This window comes from Pyrus communis, chromosome 14, assembly GCF_963583255.1.
Source record: "Pyrus communis chromosome 14, drPyrComm1.1, whole genome shotgun sequence".
Lineage (NCBI taxonomy): Eukaryota > Viridiplantae > Streptophyta > Magnoliopsida > Rosales > Rosaceae > Pyrus > Pyrus communis.
In genome coordinates, this window is record NC_084816.1 from 1,695,691 (window position 1) to 1,719,287 (window position 23,597).

Genomic DNA, 23,597 nt, shown 5'->3' on the forward strand with positions numbered 1-23,597 from the left:
TCATGTTACTTAATTTAATTTAGGGGTGTGATATCCACACACGCCATTTTACTTCTCATACACATTTTTAATATTCGGTCGTCGGATCGGATGAATTGAAGAAGATCAACGGACAAAAATTATCAAGGGGTGTGTGGATAGCACACCCCTTAATTTAATGTTGTATAATGACTTAGGAAATTATAGGAAAAAAATAGAATTAAAAAAATATATGAAACAAATTTTGTGAAATCGAAATTATAGGAAAAAAATAAAATTTAAAATAAAATGAAACAAATTTTGTGAAATAGAAATTATAGGAAAAAATGGAATTTAAAAAAAATATGAAACAAATTTTGTAAAATAAAAGTTATTGGAAAAAATAGAATTTAAAAAAAATGAAAAATAGAAGTTATAAGAAAAATTTTGTAAATAAAAAATAATAATAAAACTGTAAAAAAAAAAAATCAAAGCATTATTGTTGATTATAACAGACAGGATTTCCAGTTTTCCTGGCCAACCCTCCAGCCATTTGGCCTTTTTAGATTCTAGTGGGCCCTCTCAAATTCACAAGCCCTCTGGTATAGCCCTCGATTGGAGATGATTTTCGAACTATTTTCAATCTTCTGACTTTCTAAACCTTTCAGTTGAAGATGATCTTAATATTTTTTTGGTCAATAATACGGTGGACCACTCGAGGCAAACATAAAGTAGTAATTGGTGGTGTTTGGAAAAATACAGCAGAAAAAATCATGCAATATATTTGGATTTGACCATTTTTCCATATGATATTATCACATGGGCCCCACCATTCTCTTGTCACCTCCCTCTTGGCATCGTCTTGTCACCATCTTCTACGAAGATGGATTGTCTGCCCCTCTCCTTCCCATACCTTCCTCATGTTTTTCTGTTTTGTACGATCATCGTTAAATTACGTTAACATTTTATATTAAATTTTTTATAAAAATAATAAGACAAAAAATAAATGTTGACATGACTTAACCGTAATTGCATAAAATAAGAGGGCATGTAGAAAGTATGGGGAGAAGGGCAGACAATCCATCTCTATCTTCTACATATATACAGTCAAAAGGAAAAACAGGTGAAACATTTAATATTTCAAAATTACCCTTTCATTACATGTTATATATAAGTAAAAAAGTAAGGACATGATGGTAAAAGGAGGCAAGGAGAGAAAGTGGAGGAAAAAACTAGAACGTGCTTAGGGAAATAAATTGTATTTGAAGCATCCGCTTGGTTGCCCAGCCAAGAAAAGAAAAAATAACCACAATTAAATCTACAAACAACGGAAATTTGAAGCATGAAGTGCGAACCAATAGGTGGAAATGTGACATTGATGTTAGCAAACTTTATGGTCTTCAATCTTGATAATCTATGCGCCTTGGAATCCGTACTTAATATTTTACTTGTATTTGTTGATCTCTTGGCACATCTATACTAAAGGGATGTAGTCAAACTTGGATTTGAGAGGATTTTAAAAGATTTTAAAATTCTAGTGTAGTTAATTAAAAGATTTTAAAGGATTTTAGAATTCATTCAAATCTAGGTGTAGTCAATTAAAGAATTTTAGAATCCTTTAAAATCTAGGTGTAGTCAATTAAAAGATTTTAAAGGATTTTAAAATCCATCCAAATCCAAGCGTATTAAAAAAATTAAGATTTTGGAGGATTTCAATAAGTTGTGGATTTTGTAGAATTTGAGAGCCAAAAGTATATATAACCACTATTAAAAAGAATCCAACCTCACCCTCTAGGATTTCAAATCCTTCCACCACAATCCTTTCAAATTCTTTAAAAATCCATATGAATTTTGTAGTAGTCTTTAATCCTCTTAAATCCTATCAAATCTATCACTTTTAAAATCCTTTAAAATCTTAGTTTGACTACACTCTCCTAAATTGTTTGATATTAGCAGTTTTGTTTGATTCATATTTCAGTTTTGTAAGTAGCAAGAGTATCTTAGTAAATGAAAATATCAAAAATAAAATAAACATTTGTAAATAGTTCCAAGCGCATGTAATTATAAATTTGTAAGTCAAGCGTAGCACGCCTGATTAAAGACCTCTAATCCATGTACTATTGTTAGCACGCTTGATTAAATGCCTCTAATCCATGTACCAATTGTTAACAATGATAAATAACTAATGCGACACATTTTAGGGGTGGGTAACACCTATGATTAAAAAAAATACATAACGCGCATGCAGAGATGTTAGTTTAGAGTAAATAAAGAAGATTGTATACGCAAATGTGGAATAAACTAGGGGTGGATACGAACCAGGCCAGACTCAAAATTGAAGCAAACAGACCGAACCCGTTTGTAAATGAAATGTGGTGGGGCAGGACGGGTCCTGTTAGCTGAGAAATGAAATCGGACTTAACTTGGCTCGTTTGAAACGAGCCGATTCCTATAGGTCCACGGGTCTTTTTTTTTATATATAAATTTTTTGTTAATAAACTATGACTGTTGTGCTTGAAGTGAAAGCTGGTGTGCTTGAACAAAATAGCTGTTGTGCTCCAAGTAAAAGCACAATAAATTATAGTGGAGTAGCCTCCCATTACTTCAATTTTCATAAGTTCCCAGTGAGCCGAAGCCAAAGGCTAACAGTCAACCAAAATGCCCAGCTGAAAATATAACACAAACAGCAAGTTACAAAATGATTATCCTTTAAACCAAATCATGGTGACTGAAAATTGCCACAAACCAACTTGCAAATTTGAATTCTTCAAATCTAGAAGACAATCTTAACGCAACCTCCCTAATAAAATTAAATCAATCACAAAACCCTAATAGCAATTGATTAACATGAGATTAATAAATTTCATCGAAAATATAATTAAATAATACCTTTAAATTAACCACAAAAATAACAAAGACGCATCAAAATCCCAAATTTTAATTCCACTGCAGAGAGAAATCGAGTAGATCCCAAATCCCCCAATAAAATGAAAGGAAAATTAATGAAAATGGTTTGAAAACTTTGAGTTTAAAAAAAATAATAAAATAAAGGGTAAAGTGAATATTACCAAGATTGACTTTTTAGTGTAAAAATATGGTTTTTCGTTAAAGTAAACAGTAACATGAGTTTTTCGTTAAGAGAATTCAATAATTACAACTCAAATTAAAAGCTTCTGCTTTCATAGACATCTGAATTCTTGAAAATTTACCCATGTTGCCCCAATTAGTCGAAATTGATCAAGCATGAGAGATTTTCTTTCATAGACATTTGTTTTACTAGACATGTGCTTTCAAACGAGAGTGAGATACTCATGTAGAACAAGATATGAGTTAATTTCGACGACAAGCATCGCATGGTAAACTATTAGAATTGGATATCTACTTTTCCCTCGTTTTGGCTCTAAGCTTTACCAAAACAACAATAATTGAGTGTTGTTATTAGAACTCACAATCAAAATATAATTATCATTCGTTTTTCTCTCTTCGTGGCCAAAGGACTAATTTTGATCAAGTATTTGAAGTTGGGAAACTGAAAATTGTTCTTGGCAAAGGCTGTTAAGATTACTTCATGACTAGTGAGAACTCTGTAATTTTTCGGTCAATAATGCAGCGGACCACAAAATAAAGTAGTTCGTAGAGTTTGGACCACAGACTGCTTTTTCTCCTTACCATCCTCTTGTCACATGGCATCATCTTGTGAGATTACTTCATGACGGGTGAGTGGTGAGACGACTTGATATTTTTCTTGGTCAATAATGCAGTGGGACGACCACACACGGCAGACTTAAAGTAGAAATTGGTGGAGGTTGGAAAAATACAGTAGAAAAAAATCATGCAATATATTTGGATTTCACCATTTTTCCATATGATATTATCACATGGACCCCACCATTATCTTGTCACTACCCTTTTGGCATCGTATTGTCACCATCCTCCACCATCCTCTTGTCATTATTCTCCTCTAATGCCAAAACATCTACTTGTAAAAAAAATATAAAAAGATCAATTGCCACATCACGATGAAACATTCAATATCTCAAGATTGCCCCTTTTATTACAGATTATAAAATAAAAAATAAAAAAGTAAGGACATGATGGTGAAACGTGGCAAGGAGAGAAAGTGGAGGAAAGAAACTAGAACGTGCTTAAAGAAATAAAAGTGTATTTGAAGCAGTAGTCGTAGTAACATCTCATTCCAATATCACTTCTCCCTTGCGCTCCAACTTCTCCCGTTCCCTGCTTTCCTCCAGTTTCTCTCTATGGGTCTTACTTTTCCATACAAAAACGGAATCTTTACCTTCACCAAAATGGTTAATCTCACGAATTCAACATTGAGAACAATTAATGGGTTCGTTTCCCAAATTATAACTTCCCGTTCTCCGTTACCGAAACCCTTGTCCCGATTCCCAAACCGAAATTTTTGGGAATCCCAAATTCAATACCAATCCCAAACCAAATTTTCGGGAATCCCGAAATAATTTCGGGATTTCGGGACAAATCGGGAATCCCGAAATGTTTTTGGGCTTTTGGACTAAAATTTGACATATTATGTTTTTGGGCTAAAATTTGACATATTATGTTTTTGGGCTAAAATTAAGTTTCAATCTACCCACTACCCATTTGTGCACAAAGTTTTTGGGCTAATGCCATCTCACCCCACATTCCAACTTTGATTCCTCCTCCACATAATTGTAATTAAATGAAAATTTTGGCGGCGCCCATGTCTGAAAGAACAACTATATTATGTACTCGAAAACAAAAGAAAAAAATTTGAGCTCAACTAATTGCATGCCCTGTACCCACCTTGTCCGTGTATATATATACAATATATGTATACTGATATGTTCATGCATGCATAATGGTCTTTGCTCCTTTGTTTCCTTGATTTGCCTAGGTATGCAGGAAACTAATATCCACATATTAATCACACTAGTGGCTAGGTATGCAGGAAACTAATATCCAAAGATTAATCACATTAGTTGAGACAACTGGAATATAGAAACAAACAAATTGAACAAACAAACATTAGTTATTTAGTTGAGACAAAGATTAATCACACTAGTGGCTACCAATACCATTAATTAAAAAATAATTCTCTTATAATTAAAAAATAATATATATATATATAATATTTATTTCTATTCGGTATGGGAATACCGAAAAAATGGAGATGTAGTCCCGAATCCCATACCGAAAATTTCGGTTTGGTTCGGGATGACATACCGAAATTTTCGGGAATTTTGGTTTGGGATTTTTTTGGTTTGGGATCGGGATTTTTTTGGTTTGGTTTGGGATTTTTGGGATTTTTTTCCAGCCCTACGTTTGATTGTCCATAAAAGAAAAACAAAAAAAAAAGCGCTATTAAATCTACAAACAACGGAAATTTGAAATATGAAGTGCGAACCAATGGGTGGAAATGTGACACTGATGTTGGCAAACTTTATGGTCTTCAATCTTGATAATTTATGCACACATTGGAATCCATACTTCATATGTTCACTTATATTTGTTGATCTCTTGGCACATCTGTACTAAATTGTTTGGTATTAGTCATTTTGTTTGATTCATATTTCAATCTTGCAAGTAGCAAGAGTATCTTATTAAATAAAAATATCAAAAATAAAATAGAAATTGTAAACAATGCCAAGCACATGTCATTATAAATTTGTAAGTCACGCGTAACACGTCTAATTAAAAGCCTTAATCCTACCAATTGTTAACAATGATAAACAACTAACGCAACATATTTGAGGGGCGCGTAGCGCCCATGATTTAAAAATATCTCTCGCATAAAGTGAACATACCGTATCAAAATCCATGCAACCTCCTAATAAAATTAAGGAAGCTTTAATGAAAAGGATTTGGGGCTAAGCTATTATTTAACCAAAAACCACCATAAGCCATTATTTAACTAAAAAAAGTTTCATATTTAATCATAAAGACACACTAACTTATATTAGACCCTACAAACAGTAAAAGATATGGGCTGAATTAAAAGCCCAAAATGCAATAAATTTTTTTTTTCAGCCATTCATTCTGTCAGCCCAATTCCGTTGGAAATAAATTTTTCTTTATTTACAAGTATGCCACTACCTCATTAAAGCCTAAATATCATATGAAAATTTTAAAAGTTTCCAAGAATTCTCGTATCAGGACGTCCCTGATTGTAGCATCACACAATAGTAGCCAGGTGGAGGTCGAAACGTCTCTGTGAGTCCTAACCTCAGAAAGGTTGGACATGACAAAGCCACTAGCTAGTTTCTTTTTTAATAAGATAAAAAATATATATACAAATTTGCCACACCAACTAGTATAGAGCAGTGTGCTTTCTCTTTTACACCCAAGTTCGAATTTCCCTTTTTATATTCATAATTTAGATGAATTTAGTACAGATAATCTTATTGTTTTTTTTAAAATCCAATTTTATAAATAATTTGATTTGCAATGTTTAAAAGCAAAACTTGAGCGCAACACAATGAAACGATTCGAAACTACCTCCACCACAAATAAGCGGTTCAAAGTTCCGAGAAGAACAAACATTTTGGTGATCCTCGGAAAAGAAAGAGATGGCAGCAAATCCTCTTCCGGCAGGAATGCAAGACAATCGATGATGCATAGCTGCTGAGGTCCTTCTCCGGGCAGGAATTCCGAGAGTGTGTGGTGTTTTGATCCACAGATTTCAAACTTGATCGTCCAGATGGTGTGGGTGGAAGAGAGCCGCTGTCGTTTGAGCAATGTCCCCAACAGATCCTCACTTCCCCTGATCTGAAATTCTCCAAGGGGGGCATAGCATACTTCGATTCCACTATTAAAAAATACCCGATATTATAAATGCAAATATAGACAAGGTAAAATGAAGAAAGCAAAAGAAAAGGAAGGTAAATTACAATTTACAAATCATCAGTGTTCAACCGAAGATTGATATATCCTTGTGGTGAAATCTGTAGCGGAACAACCAGCCTCCTTGTATAGTAATGCAATGTACTGGCATTCATCCAAACACAGTTAAGTGGTGCTAAATACAGATAAGTGTCAAATTAAATTTGAAGACAATCAATTTTGTTGGAAAATTTGAGGACAATCAATTTAACATAGATACAGATAAGTGGTACTAAATACGTACCTGGCTTTGTCTTGAGAGTTGAGAGTTGGAGAGAGTGAAATGAAGGCTCATATGATGATTTCATCATCTATCTTTATGCAAGGAATGCAAGATATGTTTCTCCAATCTTTTCCCTTCTTGTTCCGATACCTCTTCTACAGTCCTGCCAAAGATAGAGTGGAATTATATCCACTTCCACAGCAGCAGCCTCCAAATCATCTGCCATCGGGAGCCAACGATGTAGTGTTATGGCCTAAAATGTACATGGTAGAGAAAAATGAACCCCCGTGCGCGCACTTGGCTGCACAAGCAGCAACAAAGTGTGTGGCTGCATATGAATCAGAAAAACAATGAATGGACCCCTTAGCAACTGGGAAATCCTGCTATGTGCTATCATGTACATGAAGCACTACCACGGTTGAGTTGCTACTTACCAAGAAGGTTTCTAAATTTGAGAGCCTGCTGCTAAAACTTTCACCATCAAACTTGGGTTAAGGTTTGTCATCATCTATTTCTCCACAGCATCTTCCTCTAGAGCAGTTAACGAATCAAATGATTACCTGCATATATAGTGAGCAAATCTTCAATGTTTAAATAATTTTTTTCTTCGTTTGTTAACTTGCTATGTGAGTCACACGACATCACACACGCTAATATATAGAAAACAAACCTCCAAGTCCAGATGCAACTTTGAATATTCTCTTGATTGCTCATGAAATCGAAAATGGTGAGAAGAATGCTAATATATAGAAAACAAGCCGACAAATACGTTAGTCCCATCGTGTTGTCCTGACTGATTGCACAGTTGAATTACATTGATCCATAAAGGAAGAATAAATTACAGTCAAGTGTTCAACTACTTACACTGAAATCCGTAGGCGCAGCAGCTAGCCACCAAGTGTATTTACACTGGCATTCTAGCAAGCGGTGCCAATAAGCCATGCTCTCTTCAACCATGGCGTTTGTAGACAAACATATGTATATATGCACCTACCACAAGATGACAATTTTGGTAATCCTATCTTTACAGGTTTGCTTGCTCGCTCGCTGCATCAATTAAACCGATATATCTGTTAGTACCATCACACCTACCAGAAGATTACAGTTATGTCGCAAACGAGACAAGTATGACAAAAGTATCATCCAGGGTTTTACCTCTTGTCATGCAGTAGAATCATATTAGAAAAGCTCATATGGTGATTTCATCATCTATCTCTATGCAAGGAATGCGAGCTATGTTTCTCCAATCTTTTCCCTTCTTGTTCCGATACCTCTTCTTCAGAGAAGGACAATCACAGATCCTCAGATAAGAAAGAGATGCCGGCAAACCCTCTTTTGGCAGGAATTTGAGACTCCTGCACCGTTCAATTTGTAGGTGTTGAAGAGAAGTGAGGTGCTCAAGTCCCTTTCCGTCCAAAGATTTCAGATTCCATACAGAAGAGATTTCGAGAGTGTGAAGAGTGGCAGGGAGCAGCTGTTCATTGAGCAACGTCTCCACCAGATCCTTGTTTCCTGAGATCCGAAATTGTTGAAGAGAGGCAAGTCCTCGCAATCTCCACTCCACTGAAGGCCTCAGTCTGTCACACCAGCTGATCCGAAATGATTGTAGGTTGGGAGGCAAACCCCCTTGTGCAAATGACACCACATTTGGAAGATCATGTATCTCCAAATCTTGAAGGGCGGTGAGGGTGTGCATTCGGTCCGGCAACAACTTCAAGGAGGTGAGGTTGGGAGTGGGCAATCCCCCGTCGGCAAAAGAGACAAGATTTGGACAATGCCAAATAGACAGGGAGTTGAGATGGCTGAGATTTTCATCTGCTCCTCCTTCAACGGAAAGGGATTCCAGATTCTGACAACATTGGATAAAAAGAGATGAAAGGTTGGGGAAAATGCCCAAAGGGAACGACCTCAGAGAATCACAGCTCCATTCAAGATCCAAAGACTGAAGGGAAGTCAATTTGGCCATCATCTCACGTGATAAGAATTCTAATTTCTCGCATTGTAGAATAGTGAGTGACGTCAGCGTGGTTGGCAGACCATTTGTAGGGAACGACAAGAGTGAGGAACATCCATATAAACTCAAACTTTGAAGACGATTGCATTTGTGCACCATTTCCAACAACCACTCTCTCCCACCAGGATCAGAAATATTAAACGTCTGAAGCGACGGCAGCGTCTCCGTCGACTCTAGTAACAATGAGAGACCCGGGCATCCAGCTGTTTTCAGTTCTTCAAGAGATCCTCGTAAAGATTCCGCGTTCAGGGTATTACTGGCCCTATTTTCATGTAGAACCTTACATCCATCGACCCGAAGGATTTTCAAGGAAGGAAGATGAGTGGGCAAGTTTCCTCTCAGCTTCGGACATCCAGATAAAGTCAACTCCTTAAGACGAGGAAAGTTTGGACTTTCACCTCCACTTGGACTTGGCTGCCATTCCTCCCACTCTGGCATATCCCAAAACTCTAGCTTCTCTAAACATTGAAATTGTTGATTTCCCCCGTACAACTCACCACCAACACTCACAACTGATTCCATGCTTTCTACGTAGAGCTCTTTCAGAGCAGGTAGCTGACCAACTGGTGGCAATGAACTGCAATTACCACAGCCACTGAGACGCATCACTTGTAAGTTGGAGAAGGACGAGTCTCCCACCCAATTCGGGAAACTGATCCCGCCATAACACCTGATGGTTAGTGTCACCAAATTTACCGAAGGTTGAAGCCTTTCAAGCACATGTCTCCCTTTTACAAAATCATCGGAAGCTTCAGGACCCCATGCCAACTCTACCTCCTTGAGATCTTTCTTATCCTTCAGCAAGGCATCAATAGCACCGACCACATTTTGCAGATTCAAGATAGAAAATTTTCCTCCAAGGTGCGACAACTCCCTCAGTTCTCCAATATTGGACCCAGTATATTTCCCCAGCACAAAATCTGTCAGTGTTCTCAAACTTTTTAGTCTACCCATATGCACAGGCATCTCTTTTATGTTGGTTCTACCAATATCAAGGTGACGCAAATGAATCAATTTCCTCATGTCTGCAGGCAATTCAACAAGAGAAGAACAACCTTTCAACAAGAGAGTTTGTAAATTGTAGAGGGTACACACTGTATCTGGTAACCTTTTAATTGCCGTATAAGAGAGATCAATGTAGCGCAAGTGTATGTGGTTACCAATGGAATCAGGTAAGTGGGTGATGTTTTGGTATATTGATAATGAAAATGCCCGTAAATATTTTTGTGCTGGTAGTAAATCATCTAGAACCTTATTGCTTACATATCCTTGATTCCAATAATATGGTGTTAAAGACACTGGAAAGAAGGTACGCAAAAACTTGACTCCTTCTATTGGCTCAAATTTTGGAGATGTATCAAATTTTCCTTGCATATACGACAAGTGGCGAACTCTTTCGGGAACTTCATGCGAATTTTTCTGACCCAACCTAAAACAAAACTCTCCAGACACAAACATAGCCAAGTCATTGATAAGATCATGCATTGTGAAACTTGGTCGATCCAATCTTGGCCCTTGAAATAGTGACCGCGATAACAGTTCATCAAAGTATCCTTCACCAACCTCCTCCATTGCTTTCTCGTTCTCTGCTTGTGGAATTAAACCTTCTGCCATCCATAGTAGAATTACATTTTCCTTTTCAAATTCATAGTCTTTTGGAAAAATTGAGCAATAGGCAAAGCATCGTTTCAAGTAAGTTGGAAGATAGTGGTAGCTCAATCTTAGAGAAGGAAGAACACTATCAGCATGTGGTGGATCCCAAAGATTGCTATTCAATATGTGATTCCACTCCTTGTAGTCTAGGTTGCAACTTAAGAGACCCCCTAGTGTTTTTGCAGCTAGAGGTAAACCATCGCACTTACGTGCAATTTGCTTACCAATTTCAACCAAGTCTGGATGTGCACCGGGGTTTTCATTTCTAAATGCATGTTTTGCTAGTAACAGCCAACAATCTTCATCCGACAATTTTTCTAAGTCATGAATAGGAATAGTATTGTGCACGATGGATGCAACACGTCTACTCCTTGTTGTTACAATGACCTTACTTCCCTTTGCCCCATACGTGAAAAGAGTACGTAGCCGATCCCAGTCACCATAGTTTTCATTCCAAATGTCATCCAGGACAAGTAAGAATCTCTTTCCCATCAATTGTTGCCTTAGTTGAACTTCAAGTAAATTCATCTCCAAATTGTCGCAAGGCTTTTTAGTGATTTCCTCAATAAGGGTCTTAATAACCCTCAAAGCCTCATACTGTTCGGAAACACAAACCCAGGCATTAGTATCAAAGAGCTCTTTAACTTGTTCATCGTTGTAAAGCAGTTGAGCAAGAGTCGTCTTACCAACCCCACCCATTCCGACGACAGGGACTACAGAAAAATTACTGCTACTTTCATTGTCAGATAGCAGCAGTAGAGCCTTTAACTTTTCTTTACATCCATCCCTTCCGTAGGTACAAAATCCGTCCTCAACAACAGAAGTTGTGGGAGTTCTTTGTGAAACCTTGCCCACTACACCTCCCCTGAGACCGAGGATGTCTTTTTGATTTGCAAGGTCTTCCAACTTGTTGAATAAAACTTCTATCCTACCATTCATGCCTTTATAATTAAAAGGTTTACGAGAGGTAGAAAGGAAGTTCCGCACCTGGGTTTTCATGGTCTGATCTTTCGCCTTGCGACGCGAAGCTTCAGTATCGATCTCATCCACCAAGTCCTCGGCATCGAACACAGCATGTTTGAGCTCGTCAAGCCACATCCCGACGGCACGGTTGACAATCTGCTTCTCCTCTGCGTCGTTGAGCACTGCATGGAGGGTCATCAACTTCACCTTCAGTCTGTCCACGAGTGAATGGTCGAGTCTTCTTGCCCGGAAGAAGTCCATGAACTGTCCGGAGGCAATCTTGTCGCACATCACCTTGATTGAACCGGAGAGCAAAGCCTCTCCAACCAAAGCCATTTTCTCTTCTTGGCCAAAGGACTAATTTTGATCAAGTATTTGGAGTTGAGAAACCGAAAATTATTCTTGGCAAAGCCTGTTATGATTACTTCATGACGAGAGAGACGACTTGATCTTTTTCTTGGTCAATAACGCAGTGGACCACACACGGCAAACATAAAGTAGAAATTGGTGGAGGTTGGAAAACGTTACCATCCAACATTAATTTATTATTTATTGAGCAATGATATTCATAATATATTTTTATACCACATTTCTATACGATGCAGCATTTAATGTGGACAACCACATCATTTGAAAAATTTGCAAAACCCAAGGAAATGAACGGGAAAAACTCCTCGTATACCATAATCATCATTTAATTAACCAGTTTTTCTTAATTATTAGTTTATTAAATAATGAACTAAATTTAAAATCTGATTAATTCAAATGATGTGGCTGTTCACATCAAATGCCACTTAAAATGGTATGAAAATGTGGTATAAAAATACAGTATGAACAACATTATTCATATTTATTTTCTTTGAGGAAAAATCATATTGGTTATGAATTAAATTACCAAACACATTCTTACAACAGGTGGGCCTTAGTGATTTCGGATTGGACAAAGTTCATGGATCACGACAAGAGCCCAGTTTCTATACAAACAGTTTGGGAGCTGGAAGTATAGAGTGTTTGATATGAAACCAAGAGCCCAAAAAAAAAACGGTTGAATTTATCTAAATCTTATTTAGTTAAATCTCAATGGTTAATTCCTGAAAAAACATGTTTCGAGTAGAATTTTTATTGAAACCAATAGCCCAAGCAAGTATTGATGGAGAGACGTAAAATAAAAAAATAAAAATAAAAATCATGCAGTATATTTGGATCTCAACATTTTTCCCTTGTCTTAATTAAAAGAATAGAAAACGTTGGGGTAAATTAGAGAAAAACTAATGTGGTTTGATAATTGATAAATAAATAAATGAAATGTATTTTGTGTACCTTCCAATCGTTGTAACGGCTACATTTGGATCTTTGAGCCATATGACATGATCACATGGCCTCCACTATCCTCTTGTCATGATTGAAATCTCCAAAACCACATCTTGGTACTACTATATGTATTCTACTCTAATTCCAAATGATCTATCTTCATCTTTGTGTATAAAAAAGTAAGAAAGTTTCGGGCGTGACTTTAATGTTATGTAGCACTTAGTATTATGTATTAGTTGTTAGATTTGATCTTCATAATTAGTGGCACATTCAGAATTCGGATTTTGGAAGGTCACGATGTTAAAGTACAAGTTTTTTTAGATAGAAACAGAGCGCGAAGTGCACAAACAACATTTCAATTTATCGATTGAGCGATTTCATTGGACACTTGGTTGGCTTGTTATCGTCAGCCAAATCATGTTACGCACATATCAACAGATATCGACATATGCCGAAGCAATATAATGAGTAACATTAAGAGAATTTGTCAAGTGTTATTGATTTAACCTGTCGAGATATGTCTAGCATATATTACATCAAACACTTGGTAGACATAAAAGACACTCATACCAAACATTTAGAGAATCCTCAAAAAATCTTGACATGTATATTTTCAAAATTCTAAGTGATCTTAAGACCACCTTAGTCTCAATGTACTTTTTCCTTGTTCACAACTATTATGTATTATATTTTCCGTCCAAACCGTTCATTTTGCTACTGAAGAAAAATTGAAAAGTTACTTGCATTATCTTGATTTGCCTATATATTCAACATTCACGGGACCCATTCATGTGTAGGACTTGGTTTGAACCAGCCATGCACTCATGATGAATCCAATCATGGGACCCTAAAATCCAAACAGGATCCTATCCGCATCCTTTTTAATGAGAATATTGAAAATTCGTAAATCGTATTCATTTATCGTACATTATGTGGTTATTTTTTATCAGATACTATTTGTATTTTATTTTAAATAAAAATATTTAAAATAATTTTTTACGGTCAATGTACGATATACGGATATGATTCACGAATCCCTGATACCCTCACAAAGAGAATACGGCAAGAATGAGTTTCTGTGTCAATTATGCCCCTTTTTCTTAGGGCTTACTTAATCTTTAATTTTCTTGGGTTAGACAATTTTGCGTCAAGGTTAACATGTTTTTGCACAAAACTAATTAAGAAAACACTCTAGTTACTTTGTTATATCAAAAATGTTATTCTTACCATGTTTTTATACTACATTTCTACATCATTTTAGGTTGGATCTGATGTGTATAGTACGAACAACATTACTTAGTTATATTGTTAAATTATCGACTTTGGTGCTACACAATTACACAAAATTATCCACCATAGAATTCCATGATATTGATGCACCCTATGATACGCTGTCGTTCTCCAAAAGTCCCTCATAACCGTTGCAAACCCTCTCAGCCTAAATATTCCTTTCAAACCGACCCACGCGCCCATTTTCCAACCGTTTAAACCCCACTCCCTGCCTCCCTCCCTCCCTCTCTCTAAACCTCCAAGAACTCTCTCTCTCTCTCTACATGTTCTCAATCATAATCTGCAAGTCCTCTGCTTTTGCAAAGAAAATCCAAAACCCATTTGTTTCCATCCATCTGAATTCGAAATCTCCGCATCCATGGCTCCAAGAAAGCTTCTTGTTTTCTGGGTCGTCGTCTTCTTCCTCATAGCCCTCTTCCTCCGCCGTGGCTCCGCCGAGAACGTCAACTTCTACTTCCCCACTTTCAACTTCCGAAACCTAACCTTCCTCGGCGACTCCCACATCCGAAACGGCGTCGTTGGCCTCACCCGTGAGCTCACGGTCCCCTCCTCCAGCGCCGGCGCCGTCATCTACAACAACCCAATTCGGTTCTTTGACCCGGAATCCAACATCACCGCTTCCTTCTCCACGAAGTTCACTTTCTCCATCGCCAACGTCAATCCGAGCTCTTACGGGGACGGCATGTCGTTTTTCCTCTCGACGGACAACCGGATGCTCGGCAGCCCCGGCGGCTATCTGGGTCTCGTCAATTCCTCCCAAGTGACCAAGAACAAGTTCGTCGCCATCGAATTCGACACGAAGCTCGATTTGCACTTCAACGATCCAAATGACCATCACGTCGGATTGGACATCGAGAGCCTCAATTCGATTAAGACCGCTGATCCAATCTTGCAGGGTGTCGATTTGAAGAGCGGCAGTTCGATTACTACTTGGATTGATTACAAGAATGACCAAGAAAAACTTAAAGTGTATCTAAGCTACTCGAATTTCAAGCCCGAAAAGCCGGTTTTGAGCGTAGATATCGATCTCTCCGAGCATCTGAAGGAGGTTATGTTCGTGGGTTTTTCGGCCTCGACGGAAGGGAGCACGGAGAAGCATTTGGTTGAGAATTGGAGCTTTCATACATTCGGGTTCGTTGCGAAAAGGCCGAAGCTGCAGCCCCACAATGTGTCTGATACTTATGTGGTGGTAAGTCCGAGAATTCCAGTGTCCGGTTCGGGGGATAAGCACCACAGGCGGCTCGGCTTAGGACTTGGTATTGCCGGGCCGGCGTTCTTTTGCGTGGCGCTGTTGGTTTTCGGGTATGTTTCTGTGACGAAATGGATGGAGGTGAGAAGACAGAAGAGCTTCAAAGCAGAGGTTGTGGCAGGGCCCAGAGAGTTCAGTTACAAGGAGCTGAAATCTGCCACAGGAAGGTTTCATTCCAGTAGGATTCTTGGGCATGGAGCTTTCGGGACTGTTTACAAGGCGTTTTTCGTGTCTTCGGGCACCATTTCTGCGGTGAAAAGATCCAAGCATTCCCATGAAGGTAAAACTGAATTTCTTTCTGAGTTGTCGATTATTGCTTGCTTGCGCCACAAGAATTTAGTTCACCTTCAAGGCTGGTGTGTTGACAAGGGTGAATTGCTTCTTGTTTACGATTTCATGCCTAATGGGAGCCTCGAAAAGGCACTGTACCAAGAACCCGGGCAAAGTACCTTGTTAGATTGGTCTCGGAGACTGAATGTTGCGGTTGGATTGGCGTCTGTTTTGACATATCTGCATCAGGAATGTGAGCAGCAGGTCATCCACAGGGACATAAAGACTGGCAATGTTTTGCTGGACGGGAATTTAAACGCGAAGCTCAGTGATTTCGGGTTGGCAAAGCTCATGGATCACGATAAAAGCCCTGTTTCCACACTGACAGCAGGAACAATGGGGTACCTTGCGCCTGAGTATCTTCAATACGGGAAAGCAACCGAAAAGACTGATGCTTTTAGCTATGGTGTGGTGATCCTTGAAGTGGCATGTGGAAGGAGACCAATAGAAAGAGAGCCAGGAAGTGAGAAGGCAGTGAATTTGGTTGATTGGGTTTGGGGGCTGCATTCCAAAGGGAAGATTATCGAGGCAGCTGACAAGCGGTTGAATGGGGAGTTTAACGTGGAAGAAATGAGGAAGCTGCTACTTGTCGGGTTAAGTTGCGCTAACCCTGATAGCGTGGAGAGGCCTACGATGAGGAGAGTTCTGCAGATTCTGAGTAACGAGGCAGAAGTTCAAGCCGTGCCAAGGGTGAAGCCAAGTCTGAGTTTCTCTAGCAGATTGCCTATGTCGCTTGATGAAATTGTTTCGGATTGTGATGAGGAGGATTGCGGCAGCCCCACCAGCTCTCTGCGTGAGATCATCATTCACTGAAGATTATATGTAGATTGCAGATAGTTGAATTATTTGATTCTTTTACGTTTTACCACTGCTTATTTTTTTATCCTGTAGTTTGAAGATTAGAGACCGTAGAGTTCGCTGGCCTGAGTTCAAAGCTTTCTGTTGAACTGTGTGGTCTCTGCTTTGTCCAGGACACAAAAAAAAAACGCTTCTTGCTTGAATATTTCAATTGTAATAGAAGATTTCTGACTGGTTTACGAGTTGAATGTTACATACGAACGATTTCTATACTATTCGATCATCTAATTCTGGCTAGACTGATTTAAACATTCCTAATAGTGAGATAGTGAGCAGTAGGTTGTGTGTAGAGTAATTCTTTTTGCACCCGTAAATCTGTTCGGCACGTCCGCTCCCTCCCTCAGGCTGGAGTAGCCATGGCAAAGGGAGAGGAGAACTAGGAAGCATTCATAAGGTATGTGTGTGTGTGTATGAAAGAAGAGAACTTTAAATGTCTGCTTTGCGAAAACTTTGACAATTTTGTCGATCACATTTGAGCACATATTATACATCGAAAACAGATTCCTCTTCGTGATATGGAACGGTATAAACTCCGTATCCAAAAGTGATGTACAGATAAAAACTGCGTACAAGGCAAATGCAAATCTGAACATTCTGCAAGTAAGATTTCCATGCTGGTTAGATGGTCTGTCAATCACGACACACACCATGCTTGTAGCTCCACTTCTTTATGATTGTTGCTGGCGCCTACCACATTTCAGTGAATTGTCATTAGCCCTTTTTGTGATCTCCCTCACCGATCCTGGTTTCGGATCTTTGTTTTGCAACATGTTGCAGGCTTTTCCTGTTCCTTTTGCATCGAGGATGAGCAAGAAGTATGGCACTTGACAAGTAGCCCTCAAAACAAAGTAGAAAACTGTATCATTCTATACAACAAGTCGTCGAAGCAGAAAAGAAAACTATGTCGATCACTAAGCAGTCACAGTTTACAACACCATTCTGTTGTGCTAGGATAGCACCAAATCTATTTTGGAACCAACTCAAGCTAACCCACAGGAAATATATCAAATAAAATGCAAGAACAAAATATAAAAGACACCAAGATTTTAACGAGGTTCCTCCACAGTCAGTGTAACTGGAGTACGTCCTCGGAGCAGTAGGAGCTCACCCAATAATCCACTATCAACCAAATGGGAGTTTACAAAGTGTTGACAATCTCTCAACCCAAAAGCCCAATACACCCAATAGCTCTCACACACCAAAGAAACAAATAGAGAAAGAAATATAATGAATAATTTCTTCTCTATACATATAGCTCTCGGCTATTACAACAACACCTACTTTGGTGGATGATTACTAACCAATTGAAGCAGCAACTTGTTCTTCTTTTTGGGCTGACTGCAAGACTCCCTTGCTCTCTGCAAAACTCTATCTTTTCTCTTTGCAAAAGGAGCTTTTTTTCTCTCACTTGTTTCCTACCAAAACCGAAATGAATGAACTCCCTTACTTTGAACCAATATTTCCTTTTCTTTTAGCCAACACTCACGGGTGTTTAAGAGACAACAAAACATCTTTTCCCATTTTCCTCCCCAAAATAAGGAAAGGTGTTTCCACCTTTGGATTGTTAATTCTAAAGAATGGCCACTTGGCCACTTATTCAACAATCTCCACCTTGGCCAAGTTCCGAAAAACGTCATGATAAGCCAAACAACACAATTAACACACAACATCACTCCCAATCACTAGCAAGAGAACAACTCATGCCGAGCCAATTCTCCAAAACTCCTACTGCTCAACGCCTTCTTTATATAGGCAAAATGTGAGCCAAGTTCAAGCAATGAACAAACTTGGCTACACCAACAACCTTAGTCAACATATCAGCGGGGTTGTCTTTAGTTGGAATCTTCTGGAGAATGATTTCTCCTTCACCAACAACTTCACGAACAAAGTGATAACGCACATCTATGTGCTTGGTCCTCGCATGATGAACCTGATACTTAGCCAAATAAATGGCACTCTGACTATCACAATGCACCTCCACCTGCTTCTGATCAACCCCCAAATCTCTAATCAGCCCATGTATCCAAATGGCCTCCTTTATAGCTTCAGCAACTGCCATATATTCAGCCTCTGTAGTAGACAAAGCAACAGACGACTGCAAAATGGACCTCCAACAAACTGGCCCTTTAGCCATAGTAAACACATAGCCTGTAGTAGACTTTCTTCCATCCAGATCACCTGCATAATCTGAATCAACATAACCAACAGCAAAATGACCAATACCAGAGTCATCCCTCTCAAAGCATAAACCAACATCTCGAGTACCATGGAGATACCTCAATATCCACTTAGCTGCATTCCAATGCTCTTTACCAGGATTATGCATATATCGACTCACCATGCCAACTGCATGAGCAATATCCGGTCTAGAGCATACCATTGCATACATCAAACTACCAACCAAATTTGCATATGGTATATTTTTCATTTGTAGCTTCTCTTGATCAGTTTTAGGACATTGTAGAGAACTCAATTTAAAATGAGGAGCCAAAGGGGTACTAACCGGTTTAGTTGAATCATGAACTCCAAACTTCCGAATCAACTTCTCAAGGTATTGTCTTTGATTCAAACAAACCAAACCCTTCTCTCTGTCTCTAGTGATCTCCATGCCAAGGATCTTCTTTGCTTCACCAAGATCCTTCATCTCGAACTCATTCTTCATTTGATTCTTCAATTTCTCAATCTCTTCAACATTCTTTGAGGCAATCAACATATCATCAACATATATCAACAAATAAATGAAAGACCCATCTTGCAACTTCTTGAAGTACACACAATGATCATATTGACTTCTAGAATAATTTTGGCCTCTCATAAATTTATCAAACCTCAAATACCATTGTCTTGGAGATTGCTTCAAGCCATAAAGTGATTTCTTCAACTTGCAAAACAAATTTTCTTTCCCTTTCACCATATATCCATCCGGTTGACACATATAGATCTCTTCATTCAAATCACCATGTAGGAAAGCCGTTTTCACATCGAGTTGCACAAGCTCAAGATCATATTGTGCAACAAGAGCTAACATAATACGAATTGAGGAGTGCTTCACAACTGGAGAAAATATTTCGTTGTAGTCAATGCCCTCCTTTTGTGCATACCCTTTAGCAACTAATCTTGCTTTGAATCTTACATTGCTTTTCTCATCAGCATCTTCCTTCTTGGCATACACCCATTTGCAACCAATAGCTTTCTTACCCTTAGGCAATTTAGCTAACTCCCAAGTTTTGTTCTTCAAGAGAGAATTCATCTCATCACCCATGGCATTGCACCACTTCTCCTTTTCCTCACTCTCAATGGCTTCCTCAAAATTGGATGGAATCTCATCAGTGATAATAGGAAGAGCAAAAGCAACATAGTCACTATACCGAGCTGGCTTGGTAATTTGTCTTTTTCCTCTGTTCTTGGCAATAGACTCTTGAGGTGAAACTTGCTCTTTCAACTTGAATAGAATCTTCAAGTTCAACTTCTTCAACATCCTCATGGTCTCCCACTTCTTCACTTGTAGTGGCTTCGACATCAGCGGAAATAGGATTTGAAGTACTAGAGGCAACTTTCTCAAGCTCCACCTGTTGGATATTTTTCACATTCTTTTCAGAGTCTCTGAACATATTTTCTTCATCAAATGTCACATCTCTGCTGATTACGAGTTTCTTCATCTCCGGGCACCATAACCTGTAACCTTTGACACCACTACTAAAACCAAGAAAGATAGCCTTTTTGGCTCTAGGATCAAGTTTATTTTCAGTTACATGAAAATAAGCAGGTGAACCAAAAATACGAATATAATTATAATCATTAGAAGGTTTTCCAGTCCATACCTCCATTGGCGTCTGACCCTGAATAGCAGCTGAGGGTAATCGGTTGATGATGTGACATGCATAAGTAACTGCCTCTGCCCAAAACGACTTGCTCAAACCCGACTGAGACAACATGCATCTAACCTTCTCAAGCAAGGTTCGATTCAATCTTTCTGCAACTCCATTTTGTTGTGGAGTTCCCTTGACACTGAAATGTCTTACAATCCCTTCTTCTTTGCAAACTTTAAAGAAAGGGTCGGATGTGTATTCACCACCATTATCCGATCTCAAAATCTTAATCTTTCTCCCAGTCTGGTTCTCAACCATTTTCTTCCAACCCAAGAAAATACTCAACACCTCACTCTTGTGCTTCATAGTGTAGACCCAAGACCTTCTTGAATAATCATCAACAAAGGTCACGAACCAATGTCTACCACTCAAAGAGGGAGTCTTTGTAGGACCCCAAACATCCGAATGCACATAATCAAGAATGCCCTTCGTCTGATGTACAGCAGTACCAAACTTCACTCTAGTTTGCTTTCCCAAGACACAATGCTCACAGAAATCAAGCTTACAAGTCGTGGCACCTTTTAGAAGACCTTGTTTCACAAGCCCTTGTAGAGCTTTCTCACCGGCATGGCCTAATCTCATATGCCACAATCTAGTAGTATCAGAATCGGATGTGCCCATATTTTCTGAGACTACAGATGCTTCACCTGTCACAGTGTTTCCTTGCAATAAATACAAATGGCCACTTCGAGGAGCTTTCATCACAACAAGTGCACCATAAGTCACCTTCAATGTCTGCCCATCTGAATGAAACCTGAAGCCCTTGGCTTCCAAAGTTCCCAAAGAAATAAGATTTTTCTTCAAATTCGGTACATACCGAACACCCGTCAACTCTTTAACCATGCCATCATGCAACTTCAAACGAACTGTACCAATCCCTTTTGTTGTGCAAGGATTGTCATCTCCCATGAACACAACACCACCATCAAACTCTTTCAAGCTTGAAAACCAATCCTTGTGAGGAGTCATATGATGAGTACAACCCGTATCCAACACCCACTTAGTAGCACAATCAAATGATGAGGAAGTGGTTAAAGCAAAATCAGAAAAATCTGTTTCAACCTCAGCAACATTAGCTTCAGAACTTTCTTTGCCTTTGGTCTTCAATCTAGGACAATCTTTCTTCCAATGGCCCTTATTACGACAAAAGGCACATTCATCCCTTTCCAAAGGTTTTCTACCTTTAGAGTTTCCTCTAGGTCGAGACTGTGATTTTTTTCTGCTAGAAGAGGATCTCCTCTCCGATGATCTACCTCTAACAAATAAAGCTTCAGAGGTACTATCATGATTTTTATCTCTATGCCTCATTTCATAATTCATCAAGGCATTTGACACATCTTCAAATTTCACAGTTTCTTTACCATGCATAATAGTGGTAACAAAATGCTCATAAGAGTCCGGCAAGGAATTCAACAATATTAAGGCCTTATCTTCATCCTTAATATCCTCATCTAAATTTAACAAGTCGGCAATCAACTTATTAAAAGCATCAAGGTGTCTAATCATTTTTGTACCTTCTTTGTATTGGAAGCGGTAGAGCTTTTTCTTCAAGTGTAGCCGGTTCTCTGCACTCTTCGTCATATACTTGTCTTCCAATTTTTGCCACAACACACTTGCCAAAGTCTCCTGCATCACAAAATACTTCTGAGTTTTTGCAAGGCACAACCGAATTGAAGAGCAAGCCCACAAATTTAATTTCTCCCATTCCAGTTTCGACATAGCTTCAGGCTTCTCTCCCAAGGCGGCAAGAAGATCTTGTTGAGCCAACACATCTTTAACCTCACATTGCCACATCCCGAAGTTGTTTGTGCCATCAAACTTTTCCACTTCGAACTTTGCATTTTGCACCGTAGTTCTTGCAAACCCGGAGCTGCTTCCAAAAGGATTCTCATCTTGCCCGTCTGACATCTTTGGCAACTAGACAGTACCCAAGAGCAACCAGTGCTCTGATACCAATTGTTGTGCTAGGATAGCACCAAATCTATTTTGGAACCAACTCAAGCTAACCCACAGGAAATATATCAAATAAAATGCAAGAACAAAATATAAAAGACACCAAGATTTTAACGAGGTTCCTCCACAGTCAGTGTAACTGGAGTACGTCCTCGGAGCAGTAGGAGCTCACCCAATAATCCACTATCAACCAAATGGGAGTTTACAAAGTGTTGACAATCTCTCAACCCAAAAGCCCAATACACCCAATAGCTCTCACACACCAAAGAAACAAATAGAGAAAGAAATATAATGAATAATTTCTTCTCTATACATATAGCTCTCGGCTATTACAACAACACCTACTTTGGTGGATGATTACTAACCAATTGAAGCAGCAACTTGTTCTTCTTTTTGGGCTGACTGCAAGACTCCCTTGCTCTCTGCAAAACTCTCTGCAAAACTCTATCTTTTCTCTTTGCAAAAGGAGCTTTTTTTCTCTCACTTGTTTCCTACCAAAACCGAAATGAATGAACTCCCTTGCTTTGAACCAATATTTCCTTTTCTTTTAGCCAACACTCACGGGTGTTTAAGAGACAACAAAACATCTTTTCCCATTTTCCTCCCCAAAATAAGGAAAGGTGTTTCCACCTTTGGATTGTTAATTCTAAAGAATGGCCACTTGGCCACTTATTCAACACATTCAAGTTTCTGAAGAACATTTGAATGCTGTACAAGTAGAAACCAAGATTAGTAGTAAACCAGCGTCGCTTATCAGTTGACTATAATAAATATTTGATCAAGAGCTGCAAAATAATTCGTAAAATTTATTCCTCCAAAAAATAATTCGGCTGGTTAATTACCGCTGCTACAAGAATCATCTGCGTAAGAAAGTTTCGCGGTTTTGCATACAAGTAATACTACACACACAAACACACAAGATCCACAAATTAAGTGATTTCCTTACTAGCTGTATATATTGTTGAACTATAAATTTGTATGTAACAATGCCCATGGTGAGAGAATACCTTAAATACTTTGAAGTTATAGATCGACAGAGATCAGACG

At 38.6% G+C, this 23,597-nt stretch overlaps 2 protein-coding genes and 1 long non-coding RNA gene across 4 annotated transcripts; 1 reads left to right on the forward strand and 2 right to left on the reverse strand.

Annotated features, from left to right (window-relative positions):
- Positions 1–5,700: 5,700 nt before the first annotated feature.
- Positions 5,701–8,014, reverse strand: LOC137715179 (uncharacterized). Of its 2 annotated transcripts, none has more exons than XR_011065544.1 (6): positions 7,925–8,014; positions 7,731–7,799; positions 7,495–7,620; positions 7,082–7,279; positions 6,846–6,942; positions 5,701–6,763 (listed from the first exon to the last, which is right to left on the reverse strand). It is a non-coding gene; the product is annotated as an uncharacterized lncRNA (long non-coding RNA). The 2 variants fall into 2 exon arrangements; XR_011065543.1 differs by having other exon boundaries at positions 5,702–6,763; positions 7,082–7,388.
- A 54-nt stretch (positions 8,015–8,068) lies between these two features.
- LOC137715178 (putative disease resistance RPP13-like protein 1) lies at positions 8,069–12,140 on the reverse strand. Its single transcript, XM_068454416.1, has 2 exons — positions 8,216–12,140; positions 8,069–8,107 (listed from the first exon to the last, which is right to left on the reverse strand). Exon 1 carries the CDS (start codon positions 12,024–12,026, stop codon positions 8,250–8,252), a length of 3,777 nt encoding a protein of 1,258 aa, XP_068310517.1. The 5' UTR covers positions 12,027–12,140; the 3' UTR covers positions 8,069–8,107; positions 8,216–8,249.
- A 2,420-nt stretch (positions 12,141–14,560) lies between these two features.
- On the forward strand, positions 14,561–16,897 carry LOC137716386 (probable L-type lectin-domain containing receptor kinase S.7). The gene has a single exon (XM_068455833.1). It carries the CDS (start codon positions 14,650–14,652, stop codon positions 16,681–16,683), a length of 2,034 nt encoding a protein of 677 aa, XP_068311934.1. The 5' UTR covers positions 14,561–14,649; the 3' UTR covers positions 16,684–16,897.
- The last annotated feature ends 6,700 nt before the right edge of the window (positions 16,898–23,597 follow it).

Coding starts and splice junctions, on each gene's coding strand:
- LOC137715178 (XM_068454416.1), bottom strand. CDS start 12,026: ATGGCTTTGGTTGGAGAGGCTTTGCTCTCCGGTTCAATCAAGGTGATG.
- LOC137716386 (XM_068455833.1), top strand. CDS start 14,650: ATGGCTCCAAGAAAGCTTCTTGTTTTCTGGGTCGTCGTCTTCTTCCTC.